The 19,150-nt window shown below is 51.3% G+C and overlaps 1 protein-coding gene across 6 annotated transcripts in view; it reads right to left on the bottom strand.

Annotated features, from left to right (window-relative positions):
- The window catches only part of mad1l1 (mitotic arrest deficient 1 like 1), a 132,386-nt gene that overhangs the window by 48,829 nt on the left and 64,407 nt on the right, over nucleotides 1–19,150 (bottom strand). For all 6 annotated transcript variants that reach the window (XM_090195062.1, XM_090195060.1, XM_090195063.1 and 3 more), the window contains 3 exons: nucleotides 8,729–8,945; nucleotides 4,594–4,646; nucleotides 2,889–3,026 (listed from right to left, as the gene is read on the bottom strand). In XM_090195062.1, coding sequence (XP_090051188.1) covers nucleotides 2,889–3,026; nucleotides 4,594–4,646; nucleotides 8,729–8,945 — 408 coding nt within the window. The remainder of the gene's footprint in view (nucleotides 1–2,888; nucleotides 3,027–4,593; nucleotides 4,647–8,728; nucleotides 8,946–19,150) is intronic.

The raw sequence follows: 19,150 nt of genomic DNA on the forward strand, positions 1-19,150 counted from the left end.
AGGAAAGAACACAACCACACAACACACCTCTTTCCATCAGAAAGGTCAAACAACAACCTTTTCCCAGTCTGTTATTGGTACAACGCTGAACTCTGGGGGGTTAAATCACAAAACACCTCTTTCCATTAGAAAGGTCAAACAACCATTTCCAGTCTGTTATTGGTACAACGCTGAACTCTGGGGGGTTAAATCACAAAACACCTCTTTCCATTAGAAAGGTCAAACAACCATTTCCAGTCTGTTATTGGTACAACGCTGTACTCTGGAGGGTTAAATCTGAGACGTTTTAGCCGTGAGACGTCTTGTTCATCTGATGGACATCTTGATTAAAGAGTATCTTCAGAAAGAGCAAAGAGCCTTTTCATTTCTTTTGTAACACTACAATCACTATAGTGTATAAACCCAGGGGCTGTGGACTACAGGGCGACCTGAGTCAGTCTACACAGACGAGAGATCAGAGATTGTCAAGGCAATATCTTTTAGATACACAACTCACAGTATAGGAGAGATTGTCAAGGCAATATATTTTAGATACACAGTATAACAGACGAGAGATCAGAGATTGTCAAGGCAATATCTTTTAGATACACAACTCACAGTATAACAGAGGAGAGAGGAGAGATTGTCAAGGCAATATCTTTTAGATACACAACTCACAGTATAACAGAGGAGAGAGGAGAGATTGTCAAGGCAATATCTTTTAGATACACAACTCACAGTATAAAACAGAGGAGAGAGGGATGGAAGGGGGAAGAGATTCCACTGTTCAACATGACATTCTCCTAGTATGGAAGATCTCTGCTTTCTCCAAAATGTTGAACAAGCAATTTAACTCTCTCTCTCTGAGATGAGATGGGGGGGATATGACATTCGACAACACAGCCCGATTTAAAAAGCAGTTAGATGGTTTTAATCCTACACATGCACACACTTCACTGAGCTTCATTTGAAGTCTGCAAAATATGTTGATTACGATCAATTATATTGATTTTGCAAGGCCGCGCGGTTAAAAAATGATAAGCATGAAGAGAGAAAGAAGGAGGAGGAGGGGGGGGGGGGGGGGGTGAAAGGGACAGAAAAGTGGTTCTCAGACGGGTTTCAACGCCAGGATCGTCAGTTCGGTTCCCACGGGGTGCTGGCCACCCATACGAAAAATATATACACAAATTACTAAGTTGCTTTGGATAAATGTGTCTGCTAAATGATATGTCAGAATAATAGTAGAGAGAATGATTTATTTCCGCTTTTTATTTCTTTCATCACATTCCCAGTGGGTCAGAAGTTTACATACACTCAATTAGTATTTGGTAGCATGGCCTTTAAATTGTTTAACTTGGGTCAAACGTTTCAGGTTGCCTTTCATAAGCTTCCCACAATTAAGTTGGGTGAAGCTTGGCCCATTCCTCCTGACAGAGCTGGTGTAACTGAGTCAGGTTTGTAGGCCTCCTTGCTCGCACACGCTTTTTCAGTTCTGCCCACACATTTTCTATAGGATTGAGGTCAGGGCTTTGTGATGGCCACTTCAATACCTTGACTTTATTGTCCTTAAGCCATTTTGCCACAACTTTGGAAGCATGCTTGGGATCATTGTCCATTTGGAAGACCCATTTGCGACTAAGCTTTAACTTCCTGACTGATGTCTTGAGATGTTGCTTCAAATATATATTTGGTGGTTTTTGGAGCAGTGGCTTCTTCCTTGCTGAGCGTCCTTTCAGGTTATGTTGATATAGGACTCGTTTTACTGTGGATATAGATATTTTTGTACCTGTTTCCTCCAACATCTTCACAAGGTCCTTTGCTGTTGTTCTGGGATTGATTTTTACTTTTCGCACCAAAGTACGTTAATCTCTAGGAGACGGAACGCATCTCCTTCCTGAGCGGTATGACGGCTGCGTGGTCCCATGGTGTTTATACTTGCGTACTATTGTTTGTACAGATGAACGTGCTACCTTCAGGTGTTTGGAAATTGCTACCAAGGATGAACCAGACTTGTGGAGGTTTACCATTGTTTTTCTGAGGTCTTGGCTGATTTGTTTTGATTTTCCCATGGTGTCAAACAAAGAGGCACTGAGTTTGAAGGTAGGCCTTGAAATACATCCACAGGTACACCTCCAATTGACTCAAATTATGTTAATTAGCCTATCAGAAGCTTCTAAAGCCATGACATAATTTTCTGGAATTTTCCAAGCTGTTTAAAGGCACAGTCAACTTAGTGTATGTAAACTTCTGACCCACTGGAATTGTGATACAGTGAATTATAAGTGAAATAATCTCTCTGTGAAAAATGACTTGTGTCATGCACAAAGTAGATGTCCTAACCAACTTGCCAAAACTATAGTTTGTTAACAAGACATTTGTGGAGTGGTTGAAAAACGAGTTTAAATGACTCCGACCGAAATGTATGTAAACTTCAACTGTGTATATATAATATATGCGTGTGTGTGTGTGTGTGTGTGCATGTGTGTGTGTGTGTGCATGTGTGCATGTGTGCGTGTGTGTGTATGTATATGTGTGTGTGTGTGTGTGTGTGTGTGTGTGTGTGTGTGTGTGTGTGTGTGTGTGTGTGTGTGTGTATATATGTATGTGTGTGTGTGTATATATGTATATGTATGTGTACCAGTATGTATCAATACACACATGTACCAGTATGTATCAGTGCACACATGTACCGGTGTGTATCAATATACACATGTACCAGTGTGTATTAATATACACATGTACCAGTATGTATTAATATACACATGTACCAGTGTGTATTAATATACACATGTACCAGTGTGTATTAATATACACATGTACCAGTATGTAACCGCCTGGTCACCTTGTCGGTTCGGTGATTGGTTACTGGCCCAACACTCTAACCGCTTGGCCACCTTGTGTGTTTGTACCTTAAACAGTAGAGAGTCGTCCATGTGTTCAGCGTAGACAGAGGTCAGCCTGTACTGGTTCTCAGTAGTGATGTCGATCTGATAGCCTGTCAGAACATAACACACCGTCCTGAACTCCTGAATCTTCCTCTGGAACACCTGGCAACAACACAGATACAACACTGGTTCACAATAGTCTCTCCGTCACTCACACTCGCCGTCCGTCACTCACTCACACTCATCAGAAGAGATGAGGTAGAGGAGAGAGAGAGAGATGAGGTAGAGGAGAGAGAGAGAGAGAGAGATGAGGTAGAGGAGAGAGAGAGAGAGAGATGAGGTAGAGGAGAGAGAGAGATGGGGTAGAGGAGAGAGATGAGGTAGAGGAGAGAGAGATGAGGTAGAGGAGAGAGAGAGAGAGATGAGGTAGAGGAGAGAGAGATGAGGTAGAGGAGAGAGAGAGAGAGAGATGAGGTAGAGGAGAGAGAGAGAGAGATATGAGGTAGAGGAGAGAGAGAGAGAGATATGAGGTAGAGGAGAGAGAGAGAGATATGAGGGAGGAGAGAGAGAGAGAGCGAGATGAGGTAGAGGAGAGAGAGGGATGAGGTAGAGGAGAGAGAGGGATGAGGTAGAGGAGAGAGAGGGATGAGGTAGAGGAGAGAGAGAGATGAGGTAGAGGAGAGAGTAGGATGAGGTAGAGGAGAGAGTAGGATGAGGTAGAGGAGAGAGTAGGATGAGGTAGAGGAGAGAGAGGGATGAGGTAGAGGAGAGAGAGAGATGAGGTAGAGGAGAGAGAGAGATGAGGTAGAGGAGAGAGAGATGAGGTAGAGAGAGAGATGAGGTAGACGAGAGAGAGAGATGAGGTAGACGAGAGAGAGAGAGAGGGATGAGGTAGAGGAGAGAGAGGGATGAGGTAGAGGAGAGAGAGGGATGAGGTAGAGGAGAGAGAGGGATGAGGTAGAGGAGAGAGAGGGATGAGGTAGAGGAGAGAGAGGGATGAGGTAGAGGAGAGAGAGGGATGAGGTAGAGGAGAGAGAGGGATGAGGTAGAGGAGAGAGAGGGATGAGGTAGAGGAGAGAGAGGGATGAGGTAGAGGAGAGAGAGAGAGATGAGGTAGAGGAGAGAGAGAGATATGAGGTAGAGGAGAGAGTAGGATGAGGTAGAGGAGAGAGTGGGATGAGGTAGAGGAGAGAGAGAGATGAGAGAGGAGAGAGAGAGATGAGGTAGAGGAGAGAGAGATGAGGTAGAGGAGAGAGGGATGAGGTAGAGGAGAGGAGAGAGAGATGAGAGGGATGAGGTAGAGGAGAGAGAGATGAGGTAGAGGAGAGAGAGGGATGAGGTAGAGGAGAGAGAGGGATGAGGTAGAGGAGAGAGATGAGGTAGAGGAGAGAGAGAGATATGAGGTAGAGGAGAGAGTAGGATGAGGTAGAGGAGAGAGTGGGATGAGGTAGAGGAGAGAGAGAGATGAGAGAGGAGAGAGAGATGAGGTAGATGAGAGAGGGATGAGGTAGAGGAGAGGAGAGAGAGATGAGAGAGATGAGGTAGAGGAGAGAGATGAGTTAGAGGAGAGAGATGAGTTAGAGGAGAGAGATGAGTTAGAGGAGAGAGATGAGTTAGAGGAGAGAGATGAGTTAGAGGAGAGAGAGATGAGGTAGAGGAGAGGAATAAGATGTGTAGGAAGAAGGGGGATAAAACATGTTTATTTTCTATGTAATACAACATTCCACACCTCCTTCAACCGCTGGTTCTTCAGTTCAGCTGTTTCCATCTGTTTACGCAGATCTACAACATAGAACAGTCGTGTTAAGCCGCATGTAGAACACAGAACAGTCCCTTAACGTAGAACTGTCATGTTAAAGTTGAACTACAACACAGAACAGTCCCTTAACATTAAACAGAGTCACTATGCAGTGACTAGGAGAGAGGAGACAAGAAGAGGGGAGGAGAGGAAGGAAAAGGAGAAGAGGCGGAGAGGAGAGAGGAGGTGGAGGGAGGAGAGAAAAGGTGGAGGAGAGGGGAAACGAGAGGTGATAAGAGGTGGAGAAGAAGAGAGGTGGAGGAGAAGAGAGGAGAGAAGAGAGAAGAGAGGAGAAGAGGAGAGGGTGGAGACGAGGTGGAGGTGAGATGAGGTGGAGAGGAGAGAGGAGGTGGAGAGAAGAGAAAAAAGGGTGGAGAAGAGGTGAAGGGGAGAGAGGTGGAGAGGAGAGAGGAGATGGAGAGGAGAGGGGAGAAGAGAGGAGAAGAGGAGAGGGTGGAGATGAAGTGGAGAGGAGAGAAGAGGTGGAGAGGAGAGAGGAGAGAAGAGGTGGAGTTAGAATAATAGACAGGAATAATTTGTTCAATTAAGTCTGAAATCAATTTGGGATAGCGACTTTCCGGTTTAAACGACTTGATTTGTGAAGACAAAGGACGCGACCAGAAAAAAGCACAATATTCCCCTTGTAGTACCCACAGGCTCCCAGGTCAAGAGGAGTGTACTATCTAGGGCACGGGGTAGCATCTGGAACACCCTCTCCAAGCCAGAGAAATGGGCCTGCCTGGAATCTGATCCATTATTGACACAATAGTGAATGTTCCATAGTTCAGAAGGAGTGGTGTGGGTCGAGTGGAGACGGAACGGAGCGTGATGGAACAATTGAATGACTGTGTAATTAACGTTACATAATCACAACAATGAACAATGACACAGACACATCCAGCCGTTGACAGCGTGAGGGTAATTACATGCTTTATTCATAATGTGACACTCCTTACCCTCCGGATTACTCATAATCACGTCTCTCCTCCTCTCTACTCTACTTCATCTCCTCCCTTGTCCTCCCTCTCCACCCTCTCTCCTCCCTTGTCCTCCCTTGTCCTCCCTCTCCTCCTCCCTTGTCCTCCCTCTCTTCTCCCTTGTCCTCCCTCTCCTCCTCCCTTGTCCTCCCTCTCTCCTCCCTCGTCCTCCGTGTCCTCCCTCGTCCTCCCTCTCCTCCCTTGTCCTCCCTTGTCCTCCCTTTCCTCCCTTGTCCTCCCGTGTCCTCCCTCATCCTCCCTCTCCTCCCTTGTCCTCCCTCTCTCCTCCCTTGTCCTCCCTCGTCCTCCCTCTCTCCCCTTGTCCTCCCTCTGTCCTCCCTCTCTCCTCCCTTGTCCTCCCTCTCCTTCCTTGTCCTCCCTCTCTTCCTCCCTTGTCCTCCCTCTCCCCTCCCTCGTCCTCCCTTCTTCTCCCGTGTCCTCCCTCCCACCCTTGTCCTCCCTCTCCTCCTCCTTGGTCCTCCCTTGTCCTCCCTCTCTCCTCCCTTGTCCTCCCTCTCTCCTCCCTCTCCTCCCTTGTCCTCCCTCTCTCCTCCCTTGTCCTCCCTTGTCCTCCCTCTCTCCTCCCTTGTCCTCCCTCTCTCCTCCCTTGTCCTCCCTCTCTCCTCCCTTGTCCTCCCTCTCTCCTCCCTTGTCCTCCCTCTCTCCTCCCTTGTCCTCCCTCTCTCCTCCCTTGTCCTCCCTCTCTCCTCCCTTGTCCTCCCTCTCTCCTCCCTCTCTCCTATTCTTCCCTCTCTCCACTTTTCTTTGTTTCTCCTGTCTGTCCACTTCTCATTCTCTGGGTCCTCTCACGTTCCCTCTCCCTAAAACAGACCATTTCTGTGTTCTGTGTGTGTGTGTGTCTCTCTAAATGGCCCATTTCTACAGTGAGTTTCAGTCTCTCTCCAGGGGTAACTAAAGCCGTGTTCACACTGCAGGCATTAATGCTCAAATCCGTTTTGGGATACCGACTGTCCAAACACCATGTTACAACCCACCAAAATCAGATGTGTGTGTTCACGCAGCAGTCATTGGCTGACACGGCTACGCTAGTTGTCATAGTAACGGCAGGCGTGCGAGCGGTGGTGGAGGCTGATTGGTTCTGGTGCTCGTGCTTCCTATCACTCAGAAGTTATGTAACAAGCTACGGTGACAACAACGCCCGCCGTGTCCGTTTCCTCGTTGCTCGTGCTTCCTTCCTACGGTGACAACAACGCCCGCCATGTTTCCTCGTTGCTCGTGCTTCCTTCCTACGGTGACAACAACGCCCGCCATGTTTCCTCGTTGCTCGTGCTTCCTTCCTACGGTGACAACAACGCCCACCATGTTTCCTCGTTGCTCGTGCTTCCTTCCTACGGTGACAACAACGCCCACCATGTTTCCTCGTTGCTCGTGCTTCCTTCCTACGGTGACAACAACGCCCGCCATGTTTCCTCGTTGCTCGTGCTTCCTTCCTACGGTGACAACAACGCCCACCATGTTTCCTAGTTGCTCGTGCTTCCTTCCTACGGTGACAACAACGCCTGCCATGTCTGTTTCCTCGTTGCTCGTGCTTCCTTCCTACGGTGACAACAACGCCCACCATGTTTCCTCGTTGCTCGTGCTTCCTTCCTACGGTGACAACAACGCCTGCCATGTCCGTTTCCTCGTTGCTCGTGCTTCCTTCCTACGGTGACAACAACGCCCGCCATGTTTCCTCGTTGCTCGTGCTTCCTTCCTACGGTGACAACAACGCCCACCATGTTTCCTCGTTGCTCGTGCTTCCTTCCTACGGTGACAACAACGCCCACCATGTTTCCTCGTTGCTCGTGCTTCCTTCCTACGGTGACAACAACGCCCGCCATGTTTCCTCGTTGCTCGTGCTTCCTTCCTACGGTGACAACAACGCCCACCATGTTTCCTAGTTGCTCGTGCTTCCTTCCTACGGTGACAACAACGCCCACCATGTTTCCTCGTTGCTCGTGCTTCCTTCCTACGGTGACAACAACGCCCACCATGTTTCCTAGTTGCTCGTGCTTCCTTCCTACGGTGACAACAACGCCTGCCATGTTTCCTCGTTGCTCGTGCTTCCTTCCTACGGTGACAACAACGCCCGCCGTGTCCGTTTCCTCGTTGCTCGTGCTTCCTTCCTTCGGTGACAACAACGCCCGCCATGTTTCCTCGTTGCTCGTGCTTCCTTCCTACGGTGACAACAACGCCCACCATGTTTCCTCGTTGCTCGTGCTTCCTTCCTAGTTAGCAGTCCGCTAACTAGCCGTAGCAGTCCACCAGCCAGCCACAGCAGTCCGCTAACTAGCCACAGCGGTCCACCAGTCCGCTAACTAGCCGCAGCAGTCCAGTCAGCCAGCCACAGCAGTCCGCTAACTAGCCGCAGCGGTCCACCAGTCAGCCACAGCAGTCCGCTAACTAGCCGCAACAGTCCACCAGCCAGCCACAGCAGTCCGCCAGCTAGCCGCAGCAGTCCGCCAGCTAGCCACGGCAGTCCGCCAGCCAGCCAGCCAGCCAGCCGCGGCAGTCCGCCAGCCAGCCGCGGCAGTCAGCTAGCCAGCAGTAGTCAGCTAGCCAGCAGTAGTCAGCTAGCCAGCAGTAGTCAGCTAGCCAGCAGCAGCAGTCAGAGAATTAAGGTGGAGAGAGAGGAGAAATAGAAAGACATGAGAAAGAATAGAGACAGAGAGAGAGGCCGACGGTAGAGCGAGGGGCCCGACGGTAGAGCGAGGGGCCCGACGGTAGAGCGAGGGGCCGACGGTAGAGCGAGGGGCCGACGGTAGAGCGAGGGGCCCGACGGTAGAGCGAGGGACCCGACGGTAGAGCGAGGGGCCGACGGTAGAGCGAGGGGCCCGACGGTAGAGCGAGGGGCCCGACGGTAGAGCGAGGGGCCCGACGGTAGAGCGAGGGGCCTGACGGTAGAGCGAGGGGCCCGACGGTAGAGCGAGGGGCCCGACGGTAGAGCGAGAGGATGAAGCTCGAGAGGCTGAAGTAGAGGCTTGCCAGTTCTCCGGTATAAATAATGTTTTGTTTCTGCATAAACCCTTAACGAGAGAACAGCCCGTCACCAGTGAAAAGCTGTCAGTGAGCTGTGTTTCTCCTCTTACCCAGGACCTCCTGTGAGGGAGGCAGACTGAGGCTGGTCTCTCCTGCAGCAGCAGCAAGAGGGATAGCGCCCCCTGTCTGCAGTGAGCGGAGGCGTTCCCTCAAACACTCCACTTCTGCCCTCAGCGCCTCCACTTCCTCCACACGCTGCTGTTTGGCCATGCTCGTAGGGTTCAGACTGAAGTGCAGGACTTTGGTTTTGACCGGATTGTAGTCTCCCTGGAGAAAGAGAGAGACGGGAAGAGAGAGAGAGAGGAAGAGAGAGAGAGAGAGAGGGGAAGATAGAGGGGAAGAGAGAGAGCGACGGGGAGAGAGAGAGAGACGGGAAGAGAGAGAGAGAGAGACGGGAAGAGAGAGAGAGAGAGAGGGGAAGAGAGACAGAGAGAGAGAGAGAGAGGGGAAGAGAGAGAGAGAGAGAGAGAGACGGGAAGAGAGAGAGAGAGAGACGGGAAGAGAGAGAGAGAGAGAGAGGGGAAGAGAGACAGAGAGAGAGAGAGAGGGGAAGAGAGAGAGAGAGAGAGGGGAAGAGAGAGAGAGAGAGGGGAAGAGAGAGAGAGAGAGGGGAAGAGAGAGAGAGAGAGAGAGAGGTGGGAAGAGAGAGAAATGCTTTAGAAAAACGCCAGAACTGAATCTTACCAGAACACTGGTCATCATTTTACATTCATGTTCATGACAATTCCACATGTTGAATCAGTGTAAACAGCAACAAGCAGGAGATCTCCATCACACCACAGGACAGTAAGAGATCTCCATCACACCACGGGACAGTAAGAGATCTCCATCACACCACGGGACAGTAAGAGATCTCCATCAGACCACGGGACAGTAAGGGATCTTCATCACACCACGGGACAGTAAGAGATCTCCATCACACCACGGGACAGTAAGAGATCTCCATCACACCACGGGACAGTAAGAGATCTCCATCACACCACGGGACAGTAAGAGATCTCCATCACACCACGGGACAGTAAGAGATCTCCATCAGACCACGGGACAGTAAGAGATCCTTATCACACCACGGGACAGTAAGAGATCTCCATCACACCACAGGACAGTAAGAGATCTCCATCAGACCACGGGACAGTAAGAGATCTCCATCACACCACGGGACAGTAAGAGATCTCCATCACACCACGGGACAGTAAGAGATCTCCATCACACCACGGGACAGTAAGAGATCTCCATCACACCACGGGACAGTAAGAGATCTCCATCACACCACGGGACAGTGAGAGATCTCCATCACACCACAGGACAGTAAGAGATCTCCATCACACCACGGGACAGTAAGAGATCTCCATCACACCACGGGACAGTAACCTCCACTGTCTTCCTGGTGTCTCAGCCTTAACCTCCACTGTCTTCCTGGTGTCTCAGCCTTAACCTCCACTGTCTTCCTGGTGTCTCAGCCTTAACCTCCACTTCAAATAGTATTCATGTCCAGTATTGTAAGATAAACTAGGGAAGATTCTCCAAGACACAGACACATAGCAGTCAGACAAACAGAGGGACAGGCAGAGACAGAGAGACAGAGAGACAGAGAGACAGAGAGACAGAGAGAGAGAGAGAGAGAGAGAGAGAGAGAGAGAGAGAGAGAGAGAGAGAGAGAGAGAGAGAGAGAGACATAGCAGAGAGAGAGAGGCATAGTAGACAGAGGCATAGCAGACAGAGAGAGGGGTATAGCAGACAGAGAGAGAGGCATAGCAGAGAGAGAGAGAGGCATAGCAGACAGAGTGAGAGAGAGAGAGGCATAGCAGACAGAGAGAGAGGTATAGCAGACAGATCTCTCCGGTTCTAAAATACATGGGAGTCATTGCGTCATGGTTAATACGGTTCTGCTTTTAATCCACTTTCACAGATCTAAACGCTTAAAGTGTGGTCTCAAAATACTCCCTCTCCCTTTCTCTCTCCCCTTCTCTCTACCCGTCCTCGCCCCCTCCCTCTCCTCCCTGTCCTCCCTCCATCTCCTCTTCATGTTTACAGAGTAAATGAGTCCATCTCATCTTAAAAAGGTCCAACCTGTCCTCTCTCCCCCTCCCTCACCTCCCTGTCCTCCATCCCTCTTCTCTTCATGTTTACAGAGTAAATGAGTCCATCTCATCTTAAAAGGTCCAACCTGTCCTCTCTCCCCCTCCCTCACCTCCCTGTCCTCCATCCCTCTTCTCTTCATGTTTACAGAGTAAATGAGTCCATCTCATCTTAAAAAGGTCCAACCTGTCCTCTCTCCCCCTCCCTCACCTCCCTGTCCTCCATCCCTCTTCTCTTCATGTTTACAGAGTAAATGAGTCCATCTCATCTTAAAAGGTCCAACCTGTCCTCTCTCCCCCTCCCTCACCTCCCTGTCCTCCATCCCTCTTCTCTTCATGTTTACAGAGAAAATGAGTCCATCTCATCTTAAAAGGTCCAACCTGTCCTCTCCCCCTCCTCCTCTCTCCCCCTCCCTCTCCTCCCTCACCTCCATCCCTCTCCTCTTCATGTTTACAGAGTAAATGAGTCCATCTCCTCCTCCCTGTCCTCCCTCTCCTCTTCATGTTTACAGAGTAAATGAGTCCATCTCCTCCTCCCTGTCCCCCCTCCCTCTCCTCCCTCACCTCCCTGTCCTCCATCCCTCTCCTCTTCATGTTTACAGAGTAAATGAGTCCATCTCCTCCTCCCTGTCCTCCCTCTCCTCTTCATGTTTACAGAGTAAATGAGTCCATCTCCTCCTCCCTGTCCTCCCTCTCCTCTTCATGTTTACAGAGTAAATGAGTCCATCTCCTCCTCCGTCCTCCCCCTCCTCTCTCCCTTACCTCCCTGTCCTCTCTCCCTCTCCTCTTCATGTTTACAGAGTAAATGAGTCCATCTCCTCCTCCGTCCTCCTCCCCCTCCTCTCTCCCTCACCTCCCTGTCCTCCATCCCTCTCCTCTTCATGTTTACAGAGTAAATGAGTCCATCTCCTCCTCCGTCCTCCTCCCCCTCCTCCTCTCTCCCTTACCTCCCTGTCCTCCTCTCCCTCACCTCCCTGTCCTCCCTCTCCTCTTCATGTTTACAGAGTGATTATTTTCAATTAAAACTCTCCTACAGAAACATAAATGTCTTCTCAGTCAAGGGAAAGACTATCTTTGACGACCCCGGGTCTTCAATACCAACACACACTAACGCCTCCATCTCTCTCCCTGACACACCCTAACGCCTCCATCTCTCTCCCTGACACACCCTAACGCCTCCATCTCTCTCCCTGACACACCCTAACGCCTCCATCTCTCTCCCTGACACACCCTAATGCCTCCATCTCTCTCCCTGACACACCCTAACGCCTCCATCTCTCTCCCTGACACACCCTAACGCCTCCATCTCTCTCCCTGACACACCCTAATGCCTCCATCTCTCTCCCTGACACACCCTAATGCCTCCATCTCTCTCGCTCCCTGACACACCCTAACGCCTCCATCTCTCTCTCTCCCTGACACACCCTAACGCCTCCATCTCTCTCTCTCCCTGACACACCCTAACGCCTCCATCTCTCTCTCTCCCTGACACACCCTAACGCCTCCATCTCTCTCCCTGACACACCCTAACGCCTCCATCTCTCTCTGACACACCCTAATGCCTCCATCTCTCTCCCTGACACACCCTAATGCCTCCATCTCTTTCCCTGACACACCCTAATGCCTCCATCTCTCTCCCTGACACACCCTAATGCCTCCATCTCTCTCCCTGACACACACTAACGCCTCCATCTCTCTCCCTGACACACACTAACGCCTCCATCTCTCTCCCTGACACACACTAACGCCTCCATCTCTCTCCCTGACACACACTAACGCCTCCATCTCTCTCCCTGACACCCTAACGCCTCCATCTCTCTCCCTGACACACCCTAATGCCTCCATCTCTCTCCCTGACACACCCTAATGCCTCCATCTCTCTCCCTGACACACCCTAATGCCTCCATCTCTCTCCCTGACACACCCTAATGCCTCCATCTCTCTCCCTGACACACCCTAATGCCTCCATCTCTTTCCCTGACACACCCTAATGCCTCCATCTCTCTCCCTGACACACCCTAATGCCTCCATCTCTCTCCCTGACACACACTAACGCCTTCATCTCTCTCCCTGACACACACTAATGCCTCCATCTCTCTCCCTGACACACCCTAATGCCTCCATCTCTCTCCCTGACACACCCTAATGCCTCCATCTCTCTCCCTGACACAGCCTAATGCCTCCATCTCTCTCCCTGACACACCCTAATGCCTCCATCTCTCTCTCTCCCTGACACACACTAACGCCTCCATCTCTCTCTCTCCCTGACACACCCTAACGCCTCCATCTCTCTCTCTCCCTGACACACCCTAATGCCTCCATCTCTCTCCCTGACACACCCTAATGCCTCCATCTCTCTCCCTGACACACCCTAATGCCTCCATCTCTCTCTCTCCCTGACACACCCTAACGCCTCCATCTCTCTCTCTCCCTGACACACCCTAACGCCTCCATCTCTCTCTGACACACCCTAATGCCTCCATCTCTCTCCCTGACACACCCTAATGCCTCCATCTCTCTCCCTGACACACCCTAATGCCTCCATCTCTCTCTCTCCCTGACACACCCTAACGCCTCCATCTCTCTCCCTGATTAGTGGCTAAATTCCATTTGATTTGTCCTGCAGCGATGCCCAACACAGGAGAGGGGAATGAGGTGAGGAGGAAAGGACAGATGGTACCAGGCAGAACATCGAAGGACAAAGACAAGAAGAAGAACGCGACAAAGAGAAGTAGTCAATTTGATGCTTCTGTATTTTTGTATGTCGGTCCACACCTGTAGTGTTGAGGGTGTGTCTGTGGAACCACACCTGTAGTGTTGAGGGTGTGTCTGTGGAACCACACCTGTAGTGTTGAGGGTGTGTCTGTGGAACCACACCTGTAGTGTTGAGGGTGTGTCTGTGGAACCACACCTGTAGTGTTGAGGGTGTGTCTGTGGAACCACACCTGTAGTGTTGAGGGTGTGTCTGTGGGTCCACACCTGTAGTGTTGAGGGTGTGTCTGTGGAACCACACCTGTAGTGTTGAGGGTGTGTCTGTGGAACCACACCTGTAGTGTTGAGGGTGTGTCTGTGGAACCACACCTGTAGTGTTGAGGGTGTGTCTGTGGAACCACACCTGTAGTGTTGAGGGTGTGTCTGTGGAACCACACCTGTAGTGTTGAGGGTGTGTCTGTGGGTCCACACCTGTAGTGTTGAGGGTGTGTCTGTGGGTCCACACCTGTAGTGTTGAGGGTGTGTCTGTGGAACCACACCTGTAGTGTTGAGGGTGTCTCTGTGGGTCCACACCTGTAGTGTTGAGGGTGTGTCTGTGGGTCCACACCTGTAGTGTTGAGGGTGTGTCTGTGGAACCACACCTGTAGTGTTGAGGGTGTGTCTGTGGGTCCACACCTGTAGTGTTGAGGGTGTGTCTGTGGAACCACACCTGTAGTGTTGAGGGTGTGTCTGTGGAACCACACCTGTAGTGTTGAGGGTGTGTCTGTGGGTCCACACCTGTAGTGTTGAGGGTGTGTCTGTGGGTCCACACCTGTAGTGTTGAGGGTGTGTCTGTGGGTCCACACCTGTAGTGTTGAGGGTGTGTCTGTGGGTCCACACCTGTAGTGTTGAGGGTGTGTCTGTGGGTCCACACCTGTAGTGTTGAGGGTGTGTCTGTGGAACCACACCTGTAGTGTTGAGGGTGTGTCTGTGGAACCACACCTGTAGTGTTGAGGGTGTGTCTGTGGGTCCACACCTGTAGTGTTGAGGGTGTGTCTGTGGGTCCACACCTGTAGTGTTGAGGGTGTGTCTGTGGAACCACACCTGTAGTGTTGAGGGTGTGTCTGTGGAACCACACCTGTAGTGTTGAGGGTGTGTCTGTGGAACCACACCTGTAGTGTTGAGGGTGTGTCTGTGGAACCACACCTGTAGTGTTGAGGGTGTGTCTGTGGAACCACACCTGTAGTGTTGAGGGTGTGTCTGTGGGTCCACACCTGTAGTGTTGAGGGTGTGTCTGTGGGTCCACACCTGTAGTGTTGAGGGTGTGTCTGTGGGTCCACACCTGTAGTGTTGAGGGTGTGTCTGTGGAACCACACCTGTAGTGTTGAGGGTGTGTCTGTGGAACCACACCTGTAGTGTTGAGGGTGTGTCTGTGGAACCACACCTGTAGTGTTGAGGGTGTGTCTGTGGAACCACACCTGTAGTGTTGAGGGTGTGTCTGTGGAACCACACCTGTAGTGTTGAGGGTGTGTCTGTGGAACCACACCTGTAGTGTTGAGGGTGTGTCTGTGGAACCACACCTGTAGTGTTGAGGGTGTGTCTGTGGAACCACACCTGTAGTGTTGAGGGTGTGTCTGTGGAACCACACCTGTAGTGTTGAGGGTGTGTCTGTGGAACCACACCTGTAGTGTTGAGGGTGTGTCTGTGGAACCACACCTGTAGTGTTGAGTGTGTGTCTGTGGAACCACACCTGTAGTGTTGAGGGTGTGTCTGTGGGTCCACACCTGTAGTGTTGAGGGTGTGTCTGTGGAACCACACCTGTAGTGTTGAGGGTGTGTCTGTGGAACCACACCTGTAGTGTTGAGGGTGTGTCTGTGGAACCACACCTGTAGTGTTGAGGGTGTGTCTGTGGAACCACACCTGTAGTGTTGAGGGTGTGTCTGTGGAACCACACCTGTAGTGTTGAGGGTGTGTCTGTGGGTCCACACCTGTAGTGTTGAGGGTGTGTCTGTGGGTCCACACCTGTAGTGTTGAGGGTGTGTCTGTGGAATCACACCTGTAGTGTTGAGGGTGTGTCTGTGGAACCACACCTGTAGTGTTGAGGGTGTGTCTGTGGAACCACACCTGTAGTGTTGAGGGTGTGTCTGTGGAACCACACCTGTAGTGTTGAGGGTGTGTCTGTGGAACCACACCTGTAGTGTTGAGGGTGTGTCTGTGGAACCACACCTGTAGTGTTGAGGGTGTGTCTGTGGAACCACACCTGTAGTGTTGAGGGTGTGTCTGTGGAACCACACCTGTAGTGTTGAGGGTGTGTCTGTGGAACCACACCTGTAGTGTTGAGGGTGTGTCTGTGGAACCACACCTGTAGTGTTGAGGGTGTGTCTGTGGAACCACACCTGTAGTGTTGAGGGTGTGTCTGTGGAACCACACCTGTAGTGTTGAGGGTGTGTCTGTGGAACCACACCTGTAGTGTTGAGGGTGTGTCTGTGGGTCCACACCTGTAGTGTTGAGGGTGTGTCTGTGGGTCCACACCTGTAGTGTTGAGGGTGTGTCTGTGGGTCCACACCTGTAGTGTTGAGGGTGTGTCTGTGGGTCCACACCTGTAGTGTTGAGGGTGTGTCTGTGGAACCACACCTGTAGTGTTGAGGGTGTGTCTGTGGAACCACACCTGTAGTGTTGAGGGTGTGTCTGTGGAACCACACCTGTAGTGTTGAGGGTGTGTCTGTGGAACCACACCTGTAGTGTTGAGGGTGTGTCTGTGGAACCACACCTGTAGTGTTGAGGGTGTGTCTGTGGAACCACACCTGTAGTGTTGAGGGTGTGTCTGTGGAACCACACCTGTAGTGTTGAGGGTGTGTCTGTGGAACCACACCTGTAGTGTTGAGGGTGTGTCTGTGGGTCCACACCTGTAGTGTTGAGGGTGTGTCTGTGGAACCACACCTGTAGTGTTGAGGGTGTGTCTGTGGAACCACACCTGTAGTGTTGAGGGTGTGTCTGTGGAACCACACCTGTAGTGTTGAGGGTGTGTCTGTGGAACCACACCTGTAGTGTTGAGGGTGTGTCTGTGGAACCACACCTGTAGTGTTGAGGGTGTGTCTGTGGAACCACACCTGTAGTGTTGAGGGTGTGTCTGTGGAACCACACCTGTAGTGTTGAGGGTGTGTCTGTGGAACCACACCTGTAGTGTTGAGGGTGTGTCTGTGGAACCACACCTGTAGTGTTGAGGGTGTGTCTGTGGAACCACACCTGTAGTGTTGAGGGTGTGTCTGTGGAACCACACCTGTAGTGTTGAGGGTGTGTCTGTGGAACCACACCTGTAGTGTTGAGGGTGTGTCTGTGGAACCACACCTGTAGTGTTGAGGGTGTGTCTGTGGAACCACACCTGTAGTGTTGAGGGTGTGTCTGTGGAACCACACCTGTAGTGTTGAGGGTGTGTCTGTGGAACCACACCTGTAGTGTTGAGGGTGTGTCTGTGGAACCACACCTGTAGTGTTGAGGGTGTGTCTGTGGAACCACACCTGTAGTGTTGAGGGTGTGTCTGTGGAACCACACCTGTAGTGTTGAGGGTGTGTCTGTGGAACCACACCTGTAGTGTTGAGGGTGTGTCTGTGGAACCACACCTGTAGTGTTGAGGGTGTGTCTGTGGAACCACACCTGTAGTGTTGAGGGTGTGTCTGTGGAACCACACCTGTAGTGTTGAGGGTGTGTCTGTGGAACCACACCTGTAGTGTTGAGGGTGTGTCTGTGGAACCACACCTGTAGTGTTGAGGGTGTGTCTGTGGAACCACACCTGTAGTGTTGAGGGTGTGTCTGTGGAACCACACCTGTAGTGTTGAGGGTGTGTCTGTGGAACCACACCTGTAGTGTTGAGGGTGTGTCTGTGGAACCACACCTGTAGTGTTGAGGGTGTGTCTGTGGAACCACACCTGTAGTGTTGAGGGTGTGTCTGTGGAACCACACCTGTAGTGTTGAGGGTGTGTCTGTGGAACCACACCTGTAGTGTTGAGGGTGTGTCTGTGGAACCACACCTGTAGTGTTGAGGGTGTGTCTGTGGAACCACACCTGTAGTGTTGAGGGTGTGTCTGTGGAACCACACCTGTAGTGTTGAGGGTGTGTCTGTGGAACCACACCTGTAGTGTTGAGGGTGTGTCTGTGGAACCACACCTGTAGTGTTGAGGGTGTGTCTGTGGAACCACACCTGTAGTGTTGAGGGTGTGTCTGTGGAACCACACCTGTAGTGTTGAGGGTGTGTCTGTGGAACCACACCTGTAGTGTTGAGGGTGTGTCTGTGGAACCACACCTGTAGTGTTGAGGGTGTGTCTGTGGAACCACACCTGTAGTGTTGAGGGTGTGTCTGTGGAACCACACCTGTAGTGTTGAGGGTGTGTCTGTGGAACCACACCTGTAGTGTTGAGGGTGTGTCTGTGGAACCACACCTGTAGTGTTGAGGGTGTGTCTGTGGAACCACACCTGTAGTGTTGAGGGTGTGTCTGTGGAACCACACCTGTAGTGTTGAGGGTGTGTCTGTGGAACCACACCTGTAGTGTTGAGGGTGTGTCTGTGGAACCACACCTGTAGTGTTGAGGGTGTGTCTGTGGAACCACACCTGTAGTGTTGAGGGTGTGTCTGTGGAACCACACCTGTAGTGTTGAGGGTGTGTCTGTGGAACCACACCTGTAGTGTTGAGGGTGTGTCTGTGGAACCACACCTGTAGTGTTGAGGGTGTGTCTGTGGAACCACACCTGTAGTGTTGAGGGTGTGTCTGTGGAACCACACCTGTAGTGTTGAGGGTGTGTCTGTGGAACCACACCTGTAGTGTTGAGGGTGTGTCTGTGGAACCACACCTGTAGTGTTGAGGGTGTGTCTGTGGAACCACACCTGTAGTGTTGAGGGTGTGTCTGTGGAACCACACCTGTAGTGTTGAGGGTGTGTCTGTGGAACCACACCTGTAGTGTTGAGGGTGTGTCTGTGGAACCACACCTGTAGTGTTGAGGGTGTGTCTGTGGAACCACACCTGTAGTGTTGAGGGTGTGTCTGTGGAACCACACCTGTAGTGTTGAGGGTGTGTCTGTGGGTCCACACCTGTAGTGTTGAGGGTGTGTCTGTGGGTCCACACCTGTAGTGTTGAGGGTGTGTCTGTGGAACCACACCTGTAGTGTTGAGGGTGTGTCTGTGGAACCACACCTGTAGTGTTGAGGGTGTGTCTGTGGAACCACACCTGTAGTGTTGAGGGTGTGTCTGTGGGTCCACACCTGTAGTGTTGAGGGTGTGTCTGTGGAACCACACCTGTAGTGTTGAGGGTGTGTCTGTGGAACCACACCTGTAGTGTTGAGGGTGTGTCTGTGGAACCACACCTGTAGTGTTGAGGGTGTGTCTGTGGAACCACACCTGTAGTGTTGAGGGTGTGTCTGTGGGTCCACACCTGTAGTGTTGAGGGTGTGTCTGTGGAACCACACCTGTAGTGTTGAGGGTGTGTCTGTGGAACCACACCTGTAGTGTTGAGGGTGTGTCTGTGGAACCACACCTGTAGTGTTGAGGGTGTGTCTGTGGAACCACACCTGTAGTGTTGAGGGTGTGTCTGTGGAACCACACCTGTAGTGTTGAGGGTGTGTCTGTGGAACCACACCTGTAGTGTTGAGGGTGTGTCTGTGGAACCACACCTGTAGTGTTGAGGGTGTGTCTGTGGAACCACACCTGTAGTGT

This window comes from Oncorhynchus mykiss, chromosome 13 (assembly GCF_057628025.1).
Source record: "Oncorhynchus mykiss isolate SJ-2025 chromosome 13, ASM5762802v1, whole genome shotgun sequence".
Taxonomy (NCBI): Eukaryota; Metazoa; Chordata; class Actinopteri; order Salmoniformes; family Salmonidae; genus Oncorhynchus; species Oncorhynchus mykiss.